The 22,564-nt window shown below is 35.3% G+C and overlaps 1 protein-coding gene across 2 annotated transcripts in view; it reads right to left on the bottom strand.

The window, feature by feature from the left end:
* The window catches only part of LOC130896613 (voltage-dependent T-type calcium channel subunit alpha-1G-like), a 65,125-nt gene that overhangs the window by 27,159 nt on the left and 15,402 nt on the right, over positions 1-22,564 (bottom strand). Inside the window, exons 11-16 of one of the 2 annotated variants that reach the window (XM_057804812.1) lie at positions 19,484-20,117; positions 17,140-17,343; positions 14,464-14,608; positions 5,620-5,910; positions 5,324-5,497; positions 5,101-5,265 (exon numbers count right to left, since the gene is read on the bottom strand). In XM_057804812.1, coding sequence (XP_057660795.1) covers positions 5,101-5,265; positions 5,324-5,497; positions 5,620-5,910; positions 14,464-14,608; positions 17,140-17,343; positions 19,484-20,117 — 1,613 coding nt within the window. Of the gene's footprint in view, positions 1-5,100; positions 5,266-5,323; positions 5,498-5,619; positions 5,911-6,443; positions 6,604-14,463; positions 14,609-17,139; positions 17,344-19,483; positions 20,118-22,564 lie in introns of both variants that reach the window. The other variant, XM_057804811.1, reaches the window with a different exon arrangement.

The raw sequence follows: 22,564 nt of genomic DNA, 5'->3' as shown, positions 1-22,564 counted from the left end.
ATTGACCTGGAGAAGATTCGAGGCGCCCGGCAAATCCTCTATGAAGAGGGCGTTACTCTGGAATCAAACAACAAGCCCTCCAGAAGACCTTTACAGAAATCGAAGCGATAAAATTGACCTGGAGAAGATTCGAGGCGCCCATTAAATCCTCTACGAAGAGGGCGTTACTCTGGAATCAAACAACAAGCCCTCCAGAAGACCTTTACAGAAATCGAAGCGATAAAATTGACCTGGAGAAGATTCGAGGCGCCCATTAAATCCTCTACGAAGAGGGCGTTACTCTGGAATCAAACAACAAGCCCTCCAGAAGACCTTTACAGAAATCGAAGCGATGAAATTGACCTGGAGAAGATTCGAGGCGCCCGGCAAATCCTCTATGAAGAGGGCGTTACTCTGGAATCAAACAACAAGCCCTCCAGAAGACCTTTACAGAAATCGAAGCGATAAAATTGACCTGGAGAAGATTCGAGGCGCCCATTAAATCCTCTACGAAGAGGGCGTTACTCTGGAATCAAACAACAAGCCCTCCAGAAGACCTTTACAGAAATCGAAGCGATAAAATTGACCTGGAGAAGATTCGAGGCGCCCATTAAATCCTCTACGAAGAGGGCGTTACTCTGGAATCAAACAACAAGCCCTCCAGAAGACCTTTACAGAAATCGAAGCGATGAAATTGACCTGGAGAAGATTCGAGGCGCCCAGTAAATTCTCTACGAAGAGGGCTTTACTCTGGAATCAAACAACAAGCCCTCCAGAAGACCTTTACAGAAATCGAAGCGATAAAATTGACCTGGAGAAGATTCGAGGCGCCCGGCAAATCCTCTATGAAGAGGGCGTTACTCTGGAATCAAACAACAAGCCCTCCAGAAGACCTTTACAGAAATCGAAGCGATAAAATTGACCTGGAGAAGATTCGAGGCGCCCATTAAATCCTCTACGAAGAGGGCGTTACTCTGGAATCAAACAACAAGCCCTCCAGAAGACCTTTACAGAAATCGAAGCGATAAAATTGACCTGGAGAAGATTCGAGGCGCCCAGTAAATCCTCTACGAAGAGGGCGTTACTCTGGAATTAAACAACAAGCCCTCCAGAAGACCTTTACAGAAATCGAAGCGATGAAATTGACCTGGAGAAGATTCAAGGCGCCCAGTAAATCCTCTATGAAGAGGGCGTTACTCTGGAATCAAACAACAAGCCCTCCAGAAGACCTTTACAGAAATCGAAGCGATGAAATTGACCTGGAGAAGATTCGAGGCGCCCAGTAAATTCTCTACGAAGAGGGCTTTACTCTGGAATCAAACAACAAGCCCTCCAGAAGACCTTTACAGAAATCGAAGCGATAAAATTGACCTGGAGAAGATTCGAGGCGCCCGGCAAATCCTCTACGAAGAGGGCTTTACTCTGGAATCAAACAACAAGCCCTCCAGAAGACCTTTACAGAAATCGAAGCGATGAAATTGACCTGGAGAAGATTCGAGGCGCCCAGTAAATCCTCTACGAAGAGGGCGTTACTCTGGAATCAAACAACAAACCCTCCAGAAGACCTTTACAGAAATCGAAGCGATGAAATTGACCTGGAGAAGATTCGAGGCGCCCGGCAAATCCTCTATGAAGAGGGCGTTACTCTGGAATCAAACAACAAGCCCTCCAGAAGACCTTTACAGAAATCGAAGCGATGAAATTGACCTGGAGAAGATTCGAGGCGCCCGGCAAATCCTCTATGAAGAGGGCGTTACTCTGGAATCAAACAACAAGCCCTCCAGAAGACCTTTACAGAAATCGAAGCGATGAAATTGACCTGGAGAAGATTCGAGGCGCCCGGCAAATCCTCTATGAAGAGGGCGTTACTCTGGAATCAAACAACAAGCCCTCCAGAAGACCTTTACAGAAATCGAAGCGATGAAATTGACCTGGAGAAGATTCGAGGCGCCCGGCAAATCCTCTACGAAGAGGGCGTTACTCTGGAATCAAACAACAAGCCCTCCAGAAGACCTTTACAGAAATCGAAGCGATGAAATTGACCTGGAGAAGATTCGAGGCGCCCGGCAAATCCTCTATGAAGAGGGCGTTACTCTGGAATCAAACAACAAGCCCTCCAGAAGACCTTTACAGAAATCGAAGCGATGAAATTGACCTGGAGAAGATTCGAGGCGCCCGGCAAATCCTCTACGAAGAGGGCGTTACTCTGGAATCAAACAACAAGCCCTCCAGAAGACCTTTACAGAAATCGAAGCGATAAAATTGACCTGGAGAAGATTCGAGGCGCCCGGCAAATCCTCTATGAAGAGGGCGTTACTCTGGAATCAAACAACAAGCCCTCCAGAAGACCTTTACAGAAATCGAAGCGATAAAATTGACCTGGAGAAGATTCGAGGCGCCCGGCAAATCCTCTATGAAGAGGGCGTTACTCTGGAATCAAACAACAAGCCCTCCAGAAGACCTTTACAGAAATCGAAGCGATGAAATTGACCTGGAGAAGATTCGAGGCGCCCGGCAAATCCTCTATGAAGAGGGCGTTACTCTGGAATCAAACAACAAGCCCTCCAGAAGACCTTTACAGAAATCGAAGCGATGAAATTGACCTGGAGAAGATTCGAGGCGCCCGGCAAATCCTCTACGAAGAGGGCGTTACTCTGGAATCAAACAACAAGCCCTCCAGAAGACCTTTACAGAAATCGAAGCGATGAAATTGACCTGGAGAAGATTCGAGGCGCCCGGCAAATCCTCTATGAAGAGGGCGTTACTCTGGAATCAAACAACAAGCCCTCCAGAAGACCTTTACAGAAATCGAAGCGATGAAATTGACCTGGAGAAGATTCGAGGCGCCCGGCAAATCCTCTACGAAGAGGGCGTTACTCTGGAATCAAACAACAAGCCCTCCAGAAGACCTTTACAGAAATCGAAGCGATAAAATTGACCTGGAGAAGATTCGAGGCGCCCGGCAAATCCTCTATGAAGAGGGCGTTACTCTGGAATCAAACAACAAGCCCTCCAGAAGACCTTTACAGAAATCGAAGCGATAAAATTGACCTGGAGAAGATTCGAGGCGCCCGGCAAATCCTCTATGAAGAGGGCGTTACTCTGGAATCAAACAACAAGCCCTCCAGAAGACCTTTACAGAAATCGAAGCGATAAAATTGACCTGGAGAAGATTCGAGGCGCCCGGCAAATCCTCTATGAAGAGGGCGTTACTCTGGAATCAAACAACAAGCCCTCCAGAAGACCTTTACAGAAATCGAAGCGATGAAATTGACCTGGAGAAGATTCGAGGCGCCCGGCAAATCCTCTATGAAGAGGGCGTTACTCTGGAATCAAACAACAAGCCCTCCAGAAGACCTTTACAGAAATCGAAGCGATAAAATTGACCTGGAGAAGATTCGAGGCGCCCGGCAAATCCTCTATGAAGAGGGCGTTACTCTGGAATCAAACAACAAACCCTCCAGAAGACCTTTACAGAAATCGAAGCGATAAAATTGACCTGGAGAAGATTCGAGGCGCCCGGCAAATCCTCTATGAAGAGGGCGTTACTCTGGAATCAAACAACAAGCCCTCCAGAAGACCTTTACAGAAATCGAAGCGATAAAATTGACCTGGAGAAGATTCGAGGCGCCCGGCAAATCCTCTATGAAGAGGGCGTTACTCTGGAATCAAACAACAAGCCCTCCAGAAGACCTTTACAGAAATCGAAGCGATAAAATTGACCTGGAGAAGATTCGAGGCGCCCAGTAAATCCTCTACGAAGAGGGCTTTACTCTGGAATCAAACAACAAGCCCTCCAGAAGACCTTTACAGAAATCGAAGCGATAAAATTGACCTGGAGAAGATTCGAGGCGCCCATTAAATCCTCTACGAAGAGGGCGTTACTCTGGAATCAAACAACAAGCCCTCCAGAAGACCTTTACAGAAATCGAAGCGATAAAATTGACCTGGAGAAGATTCGAGGCGCCCAGTAAATCCTCTACGAAGAGGGCGTTACTCTGGAATCAAACAACAAGCCCTCCAGAAGACCTTTACAGAAATCGAAGCGATGAAATTGACCTGGAGAAGATTCAAGGCGCCCAGTAAATCCTCTATGAAGAGGGCGTTACTCTGGAATCAAACAACAAGCCCTCCAGAAGACCTTTACAGAAATCGAAGCGATGAAATTGACCTGGAGAAGATTCGAGGCGCCCAGTAAATCCTCTACGAAGAGGGCTTTACTCTGGAATCAAACAACAAGCCCTCCAGAAGACCTTTACAGAAATCGAAGCGATAAAATTGACCTGGAGAAGATTCGAGGCGCCCGGCAAATCCTCTACGAAGAGGGCTTTACTCTGGAATCAAACAACAAGCCCTCCAGAAGACCTTTACAGAAATCGAAGCGATGAAATTGACCTGGAGAAGATTCGAGGCGCCCAGTAAATCCTCTACGAAGAGGGCGTTACTCTGGAATCAAACAACAAACCCTCCAGAAGACCTTTACAGAAATCGAAGCGATGAAATTGACCTGGAGAAGATTCGAGGCGCCCGGCAAATCCTCTATGAAGAGGGCGTTACTCTGGAATCAAACAACAAGCCCTCCAGAAGACCTTTACAGAAATCGAAGCGATGAAATTGACCTGGAGAAGATTCGAGGCGCCCGGCAAATCCTCTATGAAGAGGGCGTTACTCTGGAATCAAACAACAAGCCCTCCAGAAGACCTTTACAGAAATCGAAGCGATGAAATTGACCTGGAGAAGATTCGAGGCGCCCGGCAAATCCTCTATGAAGAGGGCGTTACTCTGGAATCAAACAACAAGCCCTCCAGAAGACCTTTACAGAAATCGAAGCGATGAAATTGACCTGGAGAAGATTCGAGGCGCCCGGCAAATCCTCTACGAAGAGGGCGTTACTCTGGAATCAAACAACAAGCCCTCCAGAAGACCTTTACAGAAATCGAAGCGATGAAATTGACCTGGAGAAGATTCGAGGCGCCCGGCAAATCCTCTATGAAGAGGGCGTTACTCTGGAATCAAACAACAAGCCCTCCAGAAGACCTTTACAGAAATCGAAGCGATGAAATTGACCTGGAGAAGATTCGAGGCGCCCGGCAAATCCTCTACGAAGAGGGCGTTACTCACCTCTATTTTCTGCGTAATTACGTTGGTATTCGATGGCGATGCTTCGCCTGTAGATGGCGTACTATCTGGAGTTAGTTTATAGTGAAACTCCGAGAAATCTTTTAGAGTCGTACTCGGAGAATCTTGCGGCGTTGCTGCGGTATGCGTGATGATTGGAGGTGACGACTAAAAATACAATTATTCGAATTATCAAGTATATTATCGATATTATCGATAGAAATACCTGTTTAATCGGTAGTTTGGCCAAAGATTCCTTTTGGATATTGCATTTCGGTTCACGATATAAATAAGGACAGCTCTTGTTGACTTGCGTATCTTTGAAATCGAAACTGGAGTGATGTTCGTGGAAATTCTTGAGATTCCGCATTTCCGGAGACTTCCAATAATTTTTGTATTCCTGTAAGAAACAACAGAGACGAGAATTATCCTTGTCCACCGACAAAGTTAGTTAAAAAAAGCAATGAACCTTGTCCTCGCGTCGGTTCAACTTAGTTCATATTTTAAGAACTGAATTTTTACCGTATAACAATTTTCCGATGAACTGGAAAGTGAATAGTCGCCGTTGTCGCGTTTCCGTCTTAAGCTGGCTTCGATAATGCACGACATTTTCCTTTTGGCCAATTCCCTTTGTTCCCTTTCCCTTCTTTCGTGCCTTTCCGAGCTGAATCCTTCGACCAAAATGGCGACTAATAAATTGAATAGAACGTAGTTTCCGAAAGTCATTAAAGCTACGAAATACAGGGCGGCCCAATTCGAAGTTTTCGCCATACCATTCGATAAAACCATATTCCAATCTTCTTGGGTCAAAATCTACAAAAAAAAAAATATTTTTTCCGTAAATCCGGAACGAAAAACGAATTTCGCGACATAATAATTCTTTGGATAATCCGAGGGAGTTAAATCTGGCGAATGAATTGGATTAAACGAAGGAGTTTTCGGAGTTAACTCGACAGATCGAAACCTCCATTAGTTGGTGGTGATGTCGTCGTGGTTTTTCATCGATTTCTTCGATATTAACAGTCGAAATTCACGATTTGTTAAAAAAGATGTGGAATGGGGTTAATGGACTTACGTATATTCGGTTCCTTTTCGACTTGTCGTTAACTCATGCAATTCCATGGTAAAAATAAAAATTTTCATGCAAACTATAATTTTGTTGATAATTACAACGACGTCGCGTTTAAACCAGTGTGTTATTCATGCAAAAACTTGATTTAAAATCAAACTTTCTACCTACCCTTAGGAAAAATTGTTTTCCCGTACGATATTTATCATAAATACAAAGAAATTTTTGAAAAAGAAAATATTTAAACACAAATATTTATTTGAAACTTGGATCTCACTTGAAAAACGGTGACGGTCGCCCAAAGGATGTCATTAAAATGTTTCCGGTCGCAACGACATCTATTCGCGTCCATTAAATCGCAGCTACAATCCCTGGTGGTACCATTATCGTCTATATAGACGCAAAACTTACCACCGAACAGATACATACCCAGAATGCTACAGAAAATACTTTTTATTTTCATTTTGTCACTTTAAATTCGTACTGTATATCAAATGTTTGAAAAAACGCATCGCCTCGTATAATATAATGATTTTGGTAACGTACGAAATATGAAAATAAACGAAAAATTATGAAAAATAGTTACAGTTTTCTTTTTAGGTTAACTAGTAAGTTTAATTCGTAACTTGACCTAGAGGTGGCGGTAGTTGCAGTACACGATCAAATTTTGAGGTTATTACATATGACATATGACATTTTGGAGTCGAATCCACCTATTTGTACAAAAATATTGATTCTAAATACCGTAAATTAAATTAAAAACTATAAATATCCGTATCTGAATTATTTCAATTTCAAATCGTGATAAATAGATGGCGATGCGTTTTTTGTTCACTCTGTATATTAAAAACTCGTAAGCGGTAACGGAAAATTTCCAAAATCCAATGTACACAAGATATTTCAGAAGAAATTAAACAAACTACGTTTAATTTTAGTAAATATTTATAAATAATTTTGATTAATTCGTATTTTTTTATTTTATTACGTATTTTAACATTTCCAACCATGAATATCTGCAATCGATGAAAGATGAGGATTTTTTTTAGTGCCCTTCCTAGTAATTTTCCTTTTTATCCTTTATTTAATCCTGTATTTGCATGGTTACCTAGCTGCAGCTGGAACCAGCTTCCGAACCGTTTTCCAAGTTTTGCGTATTTGGTTTTCCTTCCTTTACAATCTTTACCAACTCCTCATCCGATATTCCGTCCACCTGGTCTCTCCATTCCCTTCCCCGATGAATTTTCACTCCATTCTTTAGATTTATCTTCTAGATATCAAAATCTATCTTTGGACAGCCTCGTCCTTCATTCCTTGTTTTATTTTTAATGTTTTTTATAACGTTATCGTCAATACGGATTTCGGCAACATCCTGGTGCGGTTTGGAAGCAATCTGATTGAGTCAGAAGCTTGGGATTTGGTCCAGTCTGGAAATGAAATACCACCATCACCAGCTTGCAGATTTGGAGCTCGATTCCTAAGCATACCATGAGGAAGCTACAGAAAAGTTGACCAGAAACTCCGGATAAATATTTGAAAGGAGAATTCGTGCAAAAAAAAGCGAAGATCGCGAAAAGCGCGAAAATTTGAGGTTATGGAAGTTTTTCGGTGGGTTTTCGTTTGGAATTCACCCCAAAAGTATCAGAATAACTGATTTTTTTTTAATTATTTCCAAAATATCTTGATATACACTGTCACTAATAAATTTCTACTGGGTTAATATATTTTTATTAATTTAATAGATTAAATCTAATAGGTCTACTTTAAGCTGTCTACTTGAGGGATTAGTAAAAAAATTTCTCGAAATACCATAAATTATGATAAATAAAATCCAAAAATTTTTTTTTGAGTTTCGCTTAAAAACTAGGTCACTGGGTCATAAAATCGTTTTTTTTTTTTGGAAAAACTATAAATTAAATCGACATTTTTGTAGGTTTTGGTTCGTCATTAATATGTAGCAAATCACTGTATGGTAAATAAAAAAAAAAGTAAAATAAAATTTCGAAAAAAATTTAAAAAAAATGAAAGTAGAAGAAAAGATGTTGGAAGTTTATGAAATATTTTTGAAAAATCGATTTTAATTACAGAAAAATTTTGTACTAACAATTATATAACCGTATTTTTCAAGTAAAAAATATCTACACTGAAAAAAATGTTATAAAACATACTTCAAACTTATATTTCGAACTAATGCTATAAAAATACAAAGTGCCAGTCTAGTTGCTCAAAAAATAAAGCCAAAGTTAGAAAAAAAAACAACGTGAAACAACCAGGATTATATAATAAAATTTAATTGCAAAACAGCTAACTCCATTAGATACAAAAATCAAAAATTAAAATCATGCGGATAAAAATCAAACTTTTTAGAACTAACTTACCTTAATTGAACCATAGATTTTACGAGCAAAAAACTAGTGATAAATAAGAAGAGAAAAGTCGATAAAATGGTGCTTGGATATATACAGTATGGCTCAAATAAAAATCGATTTCGAATAAAACGAAACTTTCGTAATTTTAACGTCATCTATGTGAACGTGATTGAGTAATCGCTGAAATTATTGAACAAAAATATGAAATAAATCAATAGAAGTTGATTCAGGTGACCTTGACGGCCATTTTGTCGTTAATTTTCGACCTATTTACCGATTTGGATATTAACTGCAGCGATTTATGTTTGACAACAACAGATTCCATTCGGGGATCAAGATTATTTTGAAAAAAATTCTAAACCTCGAAATTTATCATAAATTTGAAGGTTATGATTAGATTTAATGGAAACTATTCGATTTTATCAACGATAATCGTTATAAATAATCGTAATTGAGATAATTCACACTTAATATGATGACAGATGACATAAGAAATAGTGACAGTTGACACAGAACACGATTTGACGTTGCATTTTTTGACACGAGGTATAATGACAGTTGACACAGAACACGATTTGATTTCGTCGTATTATAGTCGACGTATTCGCCAGATATAAAGTAAAACGAAACTTTCTTATTTTTAACGTCATCTATGTGAACGTGATTGAGTAATCGCTGAAATTATTGAACAAAAATATGAAATAAATCAATAGAAGTTGATTCAGGTGACCTTGACGGCCATTTTGTCGTTAATTTTCGACCTATTTACCGATTTGGCTATTAACCATTGGCCATTTATGTTTGACAACAACAGATTCGATCCGGGGATCAAGATTATTTTCGAAAAAAATTCTAAACCTCGAAATTTATCATAAATTTGAAGGTTATGATTAGATTTAATGGAAACTATTCGATTTTATCAACGATAATCGTTATAAATAATCGTAATTGAGATAATTCACACTTAATATGATGACAGATGACATAAGAAATAGTGACAGTTGACACAGAACACGATTTGACGTTGCATTTTTTGACACGAGGTATAATGACAGTTGACACAGAACACGATTTGATTTCGTCGTATTATAGTCGACGTATTCGCCAGATATAAAGTAAAACGAAACTTTCTTATTTTTAACGTCATCTATGTGAACGTGATTGAGTAATCACTGAAATTATTGAACAAAAATATGAAATAAATCAAGAGAAGTTGATTCAGGTGACCTTGACGGCCATTTTGTCGTTAATTTTCGACCTATTTACCGATTTGGATATTAACTGCAGCGATTTATGTTTGACAACAACAGATTCCATTCGGGGATCAAGATTATTTCGAAAAAAATTCTAAACCTCGAAATTTATCATAAATTTGAAGGTTATGATTAGATTTAATGGAAACTATTCGATTTTATCAACGATAATCGTTATAAATAATCGTAATTGAGATAATTCACACTTAATATGATGACAGATGACGTAAAACATAGTGACAGTTGACACAGAACACTATTTGATGCATATATCAAGAGACGTTAATTCAGGTGACCTTGGGCGGCCATTTTGTCGTTATTTTTCGACCTATTTACCGATTTTGATATTAACTGCAGTCATTTCTGTTTGACAACAACAGATTCCAATCGGGGATCGAAATTATTTTGAAAAAAATCTAAACCTTGTGCTGTGAACGTTCTTTATAACTTCCGGAGTTATTTACGTTACTTCATTACGTATTTTAACTTTGAAATCGGCGGTTTTCTGTAATCTATATTGATACAAAATATCCCTATAAGAAAAAATCAAGAGAAATCAAATCGGGTGACTTAGGCGGCCGTTTTAATGTTCCTAGTTGACATTTCTAGCGATTTGGACGAAACAATTATTTTATTTGCTCCATACTGTATATTGAGTAGGCCGAGTTGTGGGGATTCGAAATCGATTGGAAATTAAGGTCGAAAAAATGTCCCTCGAATCGATCCGTAATTAGGCAATATCAAAAATTTTTAACCGCGGTTTCAATAGAAAACAGATTCAACTCAACTTTTTACAATTTAAACTTTCCATAACGTTCAAGGATTTTCCTTCTGCTTTCCGTGTACTCCTCCGATTTGAATCGATAATTCAAGATATTATTCAATCCCTAACTGATTTTTTCACGTGTAAAAAACATTTTAATGTCGTTTTTCAACCAATTCCAGCTCAAAAAATGGAGCGGATCGAATTTTCGAAAAAAACCTTCCTAATTTTCTAGTTTGTTATCATTTTTTCGAAACCTAATATTTGTATTAATTTAATTTTGGCATTTGGCCTAAATTCGAAATTTTGAAATGTCTATGTTAGAATGTATTGGAGTTAGCCGGTTTCACAGTAAATTTATAATAAAAAAAAAGATAAATCTTGATTGTTATAATTCGAATTAACAAACCAAGCAACTCGAAATTCTTATAAAAACATAAATTAATTTAATAACCTGATTACGTTGACAGAATTTATATGTTTGAACGAAGTACGGCTCTGCTCTTAAATCAATTAAAACAACAGAACCGGACTGTCATTTTGCATGACAAATTTTTTAAAAAAAATCTGATAACGTAATGAGTTTCCCAAATTGATTTATGATAAGAATCTCGATAAAAAATTGCTGGGTCTTTAAAAAAAATACTCGTTCAAACAAAATACACTGACTTTAAACAGACCTGAATATTTTGCAAAATAAATCAACGACATTTGGTAACAAGAAGTGAGTTTATGAATACGACGTCCCAATAAACCAAAAATCTAGTTATTAAATCCAAAATTGTGTATGGAAGCTTTGAATGTTTGTTTTCAATCGATAGAAACCTAGATTGATTGTGATAAGTTAGGTTATGTTTATATTTAATGAAAACTATTCGATTTTATCAATGAATCGACAATAATCATTATAAATAATCGTAATTGGGATAATTCACACTCAATATGATGACAGATGACATAAGACACAATGACAGATGACACAGAACACGATTTGAAGGTTAGATTAATTAGTATAACAAAGATTTGTAATCAAATACGTGAAAATGTTTGTTTTTGAATCACTTCGGATTAAATTCGATCACTTGAACGCATATGAATCGAACCAAATCGAATACAAGTTGTTCAAAATTGAAATTTATTATAAATTCGAAGGTTATGATTAGATTTAATGGAAACTATTCGATTTTATCAACAATAATCATTATAAATAATCGTAATTGTGATAATTTACACTCAATATGATGACAGATGACGTAAGACATAATGACAGTTGACACAAAACGCGATTTGACGTTGTAATTTTTGATACGAAGTATAATGACAGTTGACACAGAACACGATTTGACGTTGCAATTTTTGACACGAGGTATAATGACAGTTGACACAGACACGATTTGATTTCGTCATATTATAGTCGACGTATTCGCCAGATATAACTAATTGTGACTTTCCTGTTACCAAAATTGTGTATAGAAACTTTCAAAGTTTGTTTTCAATCGATAAAAACCTAGATTGATTGTGATAAGTTAGGTTATGTTTATATTTAATGAAAACTATTCGATTTTATCAATGAATCGACAATAATCATTATAAATAATCGTAATTGAGATAATTCACACTTAATATGATGACAGATGACGTAAAACATAATGACAGTTGACACAAAACGCGATTTGACGTTGTAATTTTTGATACGAAGTATAATGACAGTTGACACAGAACAAGATTTGATGTTGACATATTATAGTCGACGTATTCGCCAGATATAACTAATTGTGACTTTCCTGTTACCAAAATTGTGTATAGAAACTTTGAAAGTTTGTTTTCAATCGATAAAAACCTAGATTGATTGTGATAAGTTAGGTTATGTTTATATTTAATGAAAACTATTCGATTTTATCAATGAATCGACAATAATCATTATAAATAATCGTAATTGGGATAATTCACACTCAATATGATGACAGATGACGTAAAACATAATGACAGTTGACACAGAACGCGATTTGACGTTGCAATTTTTGACACGAGGTATAATGACAGTTGACACAGACACGATTTGATTTCGTCATATTATAGTCGACGTATTCGCCAGATATAACTAATTGTGACTTTCCTGTTACCAAAATTGTGTATAGAAACTTTGAAAGTTTTTTTTCAATCGATAGAAACCTAGATTGATTGTGATAAGTTAGGGTATGTTTATATTTAATGAAAACTATTCGATTTTATCAATGAATCGACAATAATCATTATAAATAATCGTAATTGAGATAATTCACACTTAATATGATGACAGATGACGTAAAACATAATGACAGTTGACACAAAACGCGATTTGACGTTGTAATTTTTGATACGAAGTATAATGACAGTTGACACAGAACACGATTTGACGTTGCAATTTTTGACACGAGGTATAATGACAGTTGACACAGACACGATTTGATTTCGTCATATTATAGTCGACGTATTCGTCAGATATAACTAATTGTGACTTTCCTGTTACCAAAATTGTGTATAGAAACTTTCAAAGTTTGTTTTCAATCGATAAAAACCTAGATTGATTGTGATAAGTTAGGTTATGTTTATATTTAATGAAAACTATTCGATTTTATCAATGAATCGACAATAATCATTATAAATAATCGTAATTGGGATAATTCACACTCAATATGATGACAGATGACGTAAAACATAATGACAGTTGACACGGAACGCGATTCGACGTTGCAATTATTGACACGAAGTATAATGACAGTTGACACAGAACACGATTCGATGTTGTCATATTATAGTCGACGTATTCGCCAGATATAACTAATTGTGACTTTCCTGTTACCAAAATTGTGTATGGAAACTATAGAAGTTTGATTTCAATCGATAGAAGGTTAGATTAATTGCCATAATGAAGATTTGTATTGAAATCCGTGACAATGTTTTTTTTTAATCACTTCGGATTAAATTCGATCACTTAAACGCATATGAATCGAACCAAATCAAATACAGGTTGTTCAAAATTGAAATTTACCATAAATTCGAAGTTTACGATTAGATTTAATGGAAACTATTCGATTTTATCAACGATAATCATTATAAATAATCGTAATTGAGATAATTCACACTCAATATGATGACAGATGACGTAAGACATAATGACAGTTGACACAGAACGCGATTCGACGTTGCAATTATTGACACGAAGTATAATGACAGTTGACACAGAACACGATTCGATGTTGTCATATTATAGTCGACGTATTCGCCAGATATAACTAATTGTGACTTTCCTGTTACCAAAATTGTGTATGGAAACTATAGAAGTTTGATTTCAATCGATAGAAGGTTAGATTAATTGCCATAATGAAGATTTGTATTGAAATCCGTGACAATGTTTTTTTTTAATCACTTCGGATTAAATTCGATCACTTAAACGCATATGAATCGAACCAAATCAAATACAGGTTGTTCAAAATTGAAATTTACCATAAATTCGAAGTTTACGATTAGATTTAATGGAAACTATTCGATTTTATCAACGATAATCATTATAAATAATCGTAATTGAGATAATTCACACTCAATATGATGACAGATGACGTAAGACATAATGACAGTTGACACAGAACGCGATTCGATGTCGTCATATTATAATGACAGTTGACGCAGTACACGATTCGATGTCGTCATATTATAATGACAGTTGACGCAGTACACGATTTTCTGCAACCAATAAAGTCAGTGTATTGAGTTTATATCGAGATAAAATTAACCTCAAATATTCCAAACGTGTATTTAAATAATTATATTCGCTTGTTATCGTGTATATATGTTGTTTTTTGTTTGAAGTAATTCATTTTGAGATTCGAGAAAAGATAAAAACAAATTGCTTAAGAAAACTGAAAATAGAGATACCTGAAATACAGTAACAAGTGACCATAATAGAGAATCGAAATTTTTCCTGTCTTTGTCTTCATCACTATTAGATACACATATTTTCTCGGCAGTGTACGATTCGTCTTTGCAAAACTTGCAACCAAATATATTCATTCCGAGGATGCTAAAACATCCCAAAAATCAAATTACATTACTTTATTTGACATCCTGTATATTATAACTGTGTGTTGTTTTTTTGTATTAACTAATTCGGAAAATCGAAATGGAATAAGAAGGAAAATAAAAAGAAACATGCGATGATTTTATGTAACGGAATTTTGTAAAACAAAATCCAATGATACGAGGGGTGTTTATGAAGTTGTTAAAAAACTAGAAGACGATTTAATGCGTGATAAACTTAGTGACCACTACCATTACTTGAAAAAACCTACAAATATGTAATTTATTTAATATTATAAAATAAAAATTGTACTAAATTAAATTATTTATTATTAATTTTTTAGATTAATCAATATAAGATTTAAATACCAGATGGGCAACTAAAAACGACCTTATTTCGCGAAAAAATTATATTATAACTTCAGAGAATGAACATTTGATAAAAATGACCCCCGAAAATATTTTCAAAAAATTACTACAGAACGTATTCAAAAATATGGAATTGAAAAACCAAAATTTTCCAAAATTTATCAAACGAAGTGGTTTTTTATATACAATAATCGAATTCTTCAACGAATTTTCATCCCACAAGTTTTACTGTATCCTTTTAAATTAAATATAGGGGAGAGTGGGGAAGTTTTTATTAAAAAAAGCCTCCAAGTCCGGTTCTGCTTAGCCGATTTTCAAAAACTTGACGTTATTTGAATTAGCTTTTATTCGGTAATACAAAATATGTAAATTTCAAACAATATTATACATAACTTGAACGCTAGAGGGCGTTATTTCATACATGATTTCTCTCGGAAATTTGAATCGAAGCATAAAATTTCAGTTACCCCCTGTATACTAATGTCACATTTCTATAATAAGCTAAAAAGGATCGTACAAATTACGTAGGATTATACCATTACGGTTACTAGTATACGAGGATGGTACCAAAAGTATATGGAACAAAAAAGAAAATACAAAAATTTTGGTGGAAATTTCTGGTTTTTCAAAAAGATCTGCCGCAAATAATTATTTAATATAATGGGTGGTGTTTTATTATCTATTAGATCTCACAGTGGAAAACGCGTTTTTATACCGGTGAGTACGAAATGTATTGCGAAATTATGAAAAAGATATTTCTCGAAAAATTTTAGACTTTTGGTAGCTAAAACTAACAAAAAGAAAAAATATTCGTTCGAAAATAACATTGAGTCTAAAAATCGCAAAATTCGTTGAATAATTTGATTATTATATACAGGGTGTCCCACGATATGTTAAAACTATCTGTTTATAGCAAAATACGTATAGTAGAATCATGAAAATTTTGGTTTTTGGGTTTTCGGTGACGATCTTTTTAACTAAAATATTTTCAAAGATGGCCGACTTCCGGTTGTACCGGAAGTCGGCAGTAACTTTGTTATTTTAAATAGAACACCCTATATATTAATACATTTTTGAAATTTACGTAAAATTTTAGTATTATTTTGTTTGAAAACTTTTTTCGAAAAATGCATATTTTTTGAGTTATCAATTTTTTTGTAAAAAATTTGACCGTTACAAATTATTTTTTCACGAAGATACCCTTAAAGATATGAAAATGGTTTTTATTCGGTTGCTTTTAGCAAAAACAGACGTATTTGAATCTATGTTGAAAAATCTTTCATTTTATACAGGGTGTGTATAAAAATTGTTCAAAGTTGAACTTCATAAATATCAAAATTTCTTAATTTTTTTAAATAGAACCACCCGGTTTAGGTTTAGTAAATACAGTTCGATTTTATTTTTTTTTACAGTCCTTAACAAGATTAAGAAAAATACTTTTTTATTTCTTAGTGCATGAATCAACGGGTCAAAATAAAATTTAGACTACACCTCCATCTTTAAAAACATTTAATATCTGGATAACGGTGAGGTTAGGTATGGGAAATTATGCCTAAATTTGCCTTATTTTTTACCCCTGAATGCATTAAAATAGAAAAAACCGGGTGGTTACATTTGAAAAAATTAAGAAATTTTGATATTTATGAAGTTAAACTTTGAACACTTTTCATACGCACCCCGTATAAAATGAAAAATTTTTAAACATATATTCAAATACTTCTGACTATGCTGAAAGCAATTGTTTAAAAATTATTTTCATATCTTTAAGGGTATCGTCGAAAAAAAATAATTTATAAGGGTGTGTAACTGTCAAAAAATTTTACAAAAAAATTAATAACTCAAAAAGTATGCATTTTTCGAAAAAAGTTTTTAGACAAAAAAATACTAAAATTTCACGTAGATTTCAAAAATGTATTAATATACAGGGTGTTCTATATAAAATAACAAAGTTACAGTCGACGGTATTGATTTTTAATATAAGAATTCGTTATTTTTTACATTTTTTTGTGTTACGTATTAAATGAAGCAAAAACGAAAAAAATTATTAAAAATTCACTTAAACAAATTCGAAATACATACGTCGCCGAATAGTTTCCTGAAAATTTTTTCATATTTTTATTTGTATTTTATTAAATTTAAACGATATTTCAATCGAAAAAGTCTTACCTGAATATGAATATGAAAAGGATGAGTAATGAGAAAAATATGGCGACGTTATCCATCGTTCTAAGCATAACGAATAACTGTCGTCGTAAATTCGGCATAAATCGCACTAATTTCAATATCCTCAATAAACGGAATGTCCTCAGAACCGATAATCCCGAATCGGTATGTAGATCGCTCGTACAATTCCTAATCAATTCCACAGCACTGAAAAACATAAAACTCGACACTGTGCTGATGTGAATCATTATCGAAAAACGAAAATAAAACAAATCATTCTTCGTACAAATGTAAAACGTGAAAATTTCTCATTTAATCTACAAGGAATCCTCAATTTTTTATAATGTTGTTGCCTTCAATTAGAACTTGAATAATCATTTAATTTTCCCCAATTTTTTGCTATTTATTTTCATTTAAAACATCTCCACCTCATCTATATCCCATTTACTTCTTATAACCATTTTTTTAGTTTCTTTCTAGTCCCTCAAACACCATGAGAATCCGTCTTAATCATCTACGTGATCCAACATAAAGTATAAGTTCAGTAACGCTCATAAGTTTAACAAAACTGTCGTAAAAGCATTTTCATACTTCATACACAGTTGTGACTGTATCACGATAACACGTGCTCGTCGAATGGACACTTTTTTTCGGTATAAATAACCGATACAAGGTCAAGCTTCACGAAAGATTCGTATCTACGTACTAACGCGGATTAACGATACTAAATTTACCGATTTCGCTATTAAATTTTTCAACGGTGTAGAAGACGTACCGGAAATTCTTATAAACGGGCTCTGTTGCCGACGCGGAGTAGAAGCTCAATTTTGACTGTTTTATCGCTATATTCATTCAATTTAGTAGTTTTTTTAAGGTTTTGCATTTTGATATGATATTTCGGTATTTTTTGAGCATAAAATAGTCACTTGGTACCAGATCTGGCTTGAATTTTGGACAAGAAAGCAACTAACCGCTCAATTTTGACAGTTTTATCACTATATTCATTCAATTTGGTAGTTTTTTGAATGTTTCGCACTTTGATATGAAATTTCGGTATTTTTTGTGCATAAAATAGTCACACAGTACCAGATCTGGCTAGAATTTTGGACAAGAAAGCAACTAACCGCTCAATTTTGACAGTTTTATCGCTATATTCATTTAATTTAGTAGTTTTTCGAAGGTTTTGCACTTTGATATGAAATTTCGGTATTTTTTGTGCATAAAATAGTCACACAGTACCAGATCTGGCTAGAATTTTGGACAAGAATGCGACTAGAAGCTCATTTTTGACAGTTTTGTCGCTATATTCATTTAATTTAGTAGTTTTTTCAAGGTTTAGCACTTTGATATGAAATTTCGGTATTTTTTGAACATAAAATAGTCCCACAGTACCAGATATGGCTTGAATTTTGGACAAAAAGCAACTAACCGCTCAATTTTGACAGTTTTATCACTATATTCATTTAGTTTGGTAGTTTTTTGAAGGTTTTGCACTTTGATATGAAATTTCGGTATTTTTTTAGCATAAAATAGTCACTTGGTACCAGATCTGGCTTGAATTTTGGACAAGAAAGCGACTAACAGCTCAATTTTGACAGTTTTATCACTATATTCATTTAATTTGGTAGTTTTTTGAAGGTTTAGCACTTTGATATGAAATTTCAGTATTTTTTGAACATAAAATAGTCCCACAGTACCAGATCTGGCTAGAATTTTGGACAGAAAAGCAACTAGAAGCTCAATTTTGACAGTTTTATCACTAAATTCATTCAATTTGGTAGTTTTTCGAAGGTTTTGCACTTTGATATGAAATTTCGGTATTTTTTGAGCATAAAATAGTCACACAGTACCAGATCTGGCTAGAATTTTGGACAGAAAAGTAACTAGAAGCTCAATTTTGACAGTTTTATCACTATATTCATTCAATTTGGTAGTTTTTTGAATGTTTCGCACTTTGATATGAAATTTCGGTATTTTTTGTGCATAAAATAGTCACACAGTACCAGATATGGCTTGAATTTTGGACAAGAAAGCAACTAACCGCTCAATTTTGACAGTTTTATCGCTACATTCATTCAATTTAGTAGTTTTTTTGAGGTTTTGCACTTTGATATGAAATTTCGGTATTTTTTTAGCATAAAATAGTCACACAGTACCAGATCTGGCTAGAATTTTGGACAGAAAGCGACTAGAAGCTCATTTTTGACTGTTTTATCGCTATAATCATTAATTATATACCGAAATTGACTAGATGACATCGAGAGCTTCTTCCACGATTATCCAAAAATCTTTTCAGTTGTATTATTTGTTAAAAAAACATCAATAACCGTAAATTTTTCGTACTCACCTCAATACGACAATGATCCCGTCGAAAACGTTGAACCCGTTCGAGATATACCCGAAAGGTCCTTCGGATATTATCTTGAGAAGCATTTCGATAGCGAAAATAGCGGAAAAAATGATATTGGTAACTTCGACTACGTGCGTCAATATTTCCGATTGGTTATGGTGTTCTATACCCATGGAAAGCGTATTTATCAATATGGCCAACAATATCCCGTGCTGGAATATCTTGTGCACCACCAATTTCTTAATCCTCCCTCTAAACACCTCGAACACCTTCAATATCCCCTTGATAACCAAACAGGAATAAATGTAACATTTGGTACGTTTTTCGGTCTCGTATTCGACATCCCCTCGCCACAAATCCTGGCAACAACAAAAATTATCCTCCTCCGAGAGGCGCTTCACGTAATTATTCTCGCTGTCCTTTTTCAATCCTTTCGATATCGAATTGAAAAACACGTCGAGGAGTATTTGTCCTGTGGATAGGGCGGCGTTGATCGCCCCCAAGGCCAGGAGCTCTTGGCAGGTTAGAGTTTCGCCGTTCACCAAGCTGCTGCATTGCTGCTGAATCAGTTGGGCTTGAACGTCTGCTTGGTCCGAAGAAGAACCGCTTATTTGCCAGATATTGCCATCACCTCGAAACAATTCAACATGTTAGTATGACAAAACCTTGTAAGAGACGCCGAAAGAAGAAGAAGAAGAAGAAGAATCTAATTCTATTTGGGCTGGGAGCTTCTATTCGATGGGTAAACCGTTTCTCAACTATATCCTTTCCGAATCCTTCTGCATCTTCATCTTCAGCGACGCCGCGTTATCAATATTGCGAAAAATATCTTGATCCGTGCATGCTGCTGCTTCTTCATGAGGTTTTCCATGGGGTCTGGTACATTGGACTCGTTTGGAAGCTTGTGACTACTACCATAACATACCAAATTCGACCCATTGTCTTCGTCGTCTTCATCTCTATGTCACCAGATCTTTTGATTTTCATATCGTAATTTGCACTTTGGGGAGATCATCTCAGGATCCAATGGGAAATAGTCTGTTTGGGAATGTAATTTGATATTGGACTGTTGATCTGGACGAAACTCTGGATAGATTTTGGAGGCGAGCTCAATTTTGACAGTTTTATCGCTATATTCTTTCAATTTGATCATTTTTTAAGTGTCCTCCACTTTGATATGAGACGTTTCCGTTTTCTAAGCTTAAAATTATCACTTGGTACCAGATCTGGCGAGAATATTGGACAGAAAAGTAGGTAGAAGCGCAGTTTTGGCAGTTTTATCGTTATATTCATTAATTGGGACAATTTTTGAAGGTTTTTCACTTCGATATGAAATTTTGGCGTTTTTTGAGGATAAATTGGTCACTTGATATCAGATCTGGCGAGAATTTTGGACAGAAAAGCAACTAACAGCTCAATTTTGACAGTTTTATCGCTATATTCTTTCAATTTGATCATTTTTTAAGTGTCCTCCACTTTGATATGAGACGTTTCCGTTTTCTAAGCTTAAAATTATCACTTGGTACCAGATCTGGCGAGAATATTGGACAGAAAAGTAGGTAGAAGCGCAGTTTTGGCAGTTTTATCGTTATATTCATTAATTGGGACAATTTTTGAAGGTTTTTCACTTCGATATGAAATTTTGGCGTTTTTTGAGGATAAATTGGTCACTTGATATCAGATCTGGCGAGAATTTTGGACAGAAAAGCAACTAACAGCTCAATTTTGACAGTTTTATCGCTATATTCTTTCAATTTGATCATTTTTTAAGTGTCCTCCACTTTGATATGAGACGTTTCCGTTTTCTAAGCTTAAAATTATCACTTGGTAGCAGATCTGGCGAGAATGTTGGACAGAAAAGCAGCTAGTAGCGCAGTTTTGGCAGTTTTATCGTTATATTCATTAATTGGGACAATTTTTGAAGGTTTTTCACTTCGATATGAAATTTTGGCGTTTTTTGAGGATAAATTAGTCACTTGATATCAGATCTGGCGAGAATTTTGGACAGAAAAGCAACTAACAGCTCAATTTTGACAGTTTTATCGCTATATTCATTGAATTTCGTCATTTTTCGGAGGTTCTTTTACTTTGATATGAAACTTCGGCATTTTTTCGGCATAAAATAGTCACATAATACCAGATCTGGTTAAAATTTTGGACAAGAAAACAGCTAGAAATACAGTTTTGTCAGTTTTATCGCTATATTCTTTCAATTTGATCATTTTTTAAGTGTCCTCCACTTTGATATGAGACGTTTCCGTTTTCTAAGCTTAAAATTATCACTTGGTAGCAGATCTGGCGAGAATGTTGGACAGAAAAGCAGCTAGTAGCGCAGTTTTGGCAGTTTTATCGTTATATTCATTAATTGGGACAATTTTTGAAGGTTTTTCACTTTGATATGAAATTTTGGCGTTTTTTGAGGATAAATTAGTCACTTGATATCAGATCTGACGAGAATATTGGACAGAAAAGTAGGTAGAAGCGCAGTTTTGGAGGATTTATCATTATATTCATTCATTGGGACAATTTTTGAAGGTTTTTCACTTTGATATGAAATTTTGGCGTTTTCTAAGATCAATATTATCACTTGGGACCAGATCTGGCTTGAATTTTGGACAAAAAAACAACTGGAAGCTCAATTTTGACAGTTTTATCACTATATTCATTCAATTTGGTAGTTTTTTGAAGGTTTTGCTCTTTGATATGAAATTTCGGTATTTTTTGAGCATAAAATAGTCACATAGTACGAGATCTGGCTAGAATATTGGACAAGAAAGCAACTAACAGCTAAATTTTGGCAGTTTTATCGTTATATTCATTGATTGGGACAAATTTTGAAGGTTTTTCAATTTGATATGAAATTTTGGCATTTTCTAAGCTCAAAATTATCACTTGGTACCAGATCTGGCGAGAATGTTGGACAGAAAAGCAGCTAGTAGCGCAGTTTTGGAGGATTTATCATTATATTCATTCATTGGGACAATTTTTGAAGGTTTTTCACTTTGATATGAAATTTTGTCGTTTTCTAAGCTCAAAATTATCACTTGGTACCAGATTTGGCGAGAATGTTGGACAGAA

Source organism: Diorhabda carinulata, chromosome 7 (assembly GCF_026250575.1).
Source record: "Diorhabda carinulata isolate Delta chromosome 7, icDioCari1.1, whole genome shotgun sequence".
Taxonomy (NCBI): Eukaryota; Metazoa; Arthropoda; class Insecta; order Coleoptera; family Chrysomelidae; genus Diorhabda; species Diorhabda carinulata.
Note: the sequence above shows the minus strand (reverse complement) of the source record. Positions and strands in the feature narration are given on the sequence as shown.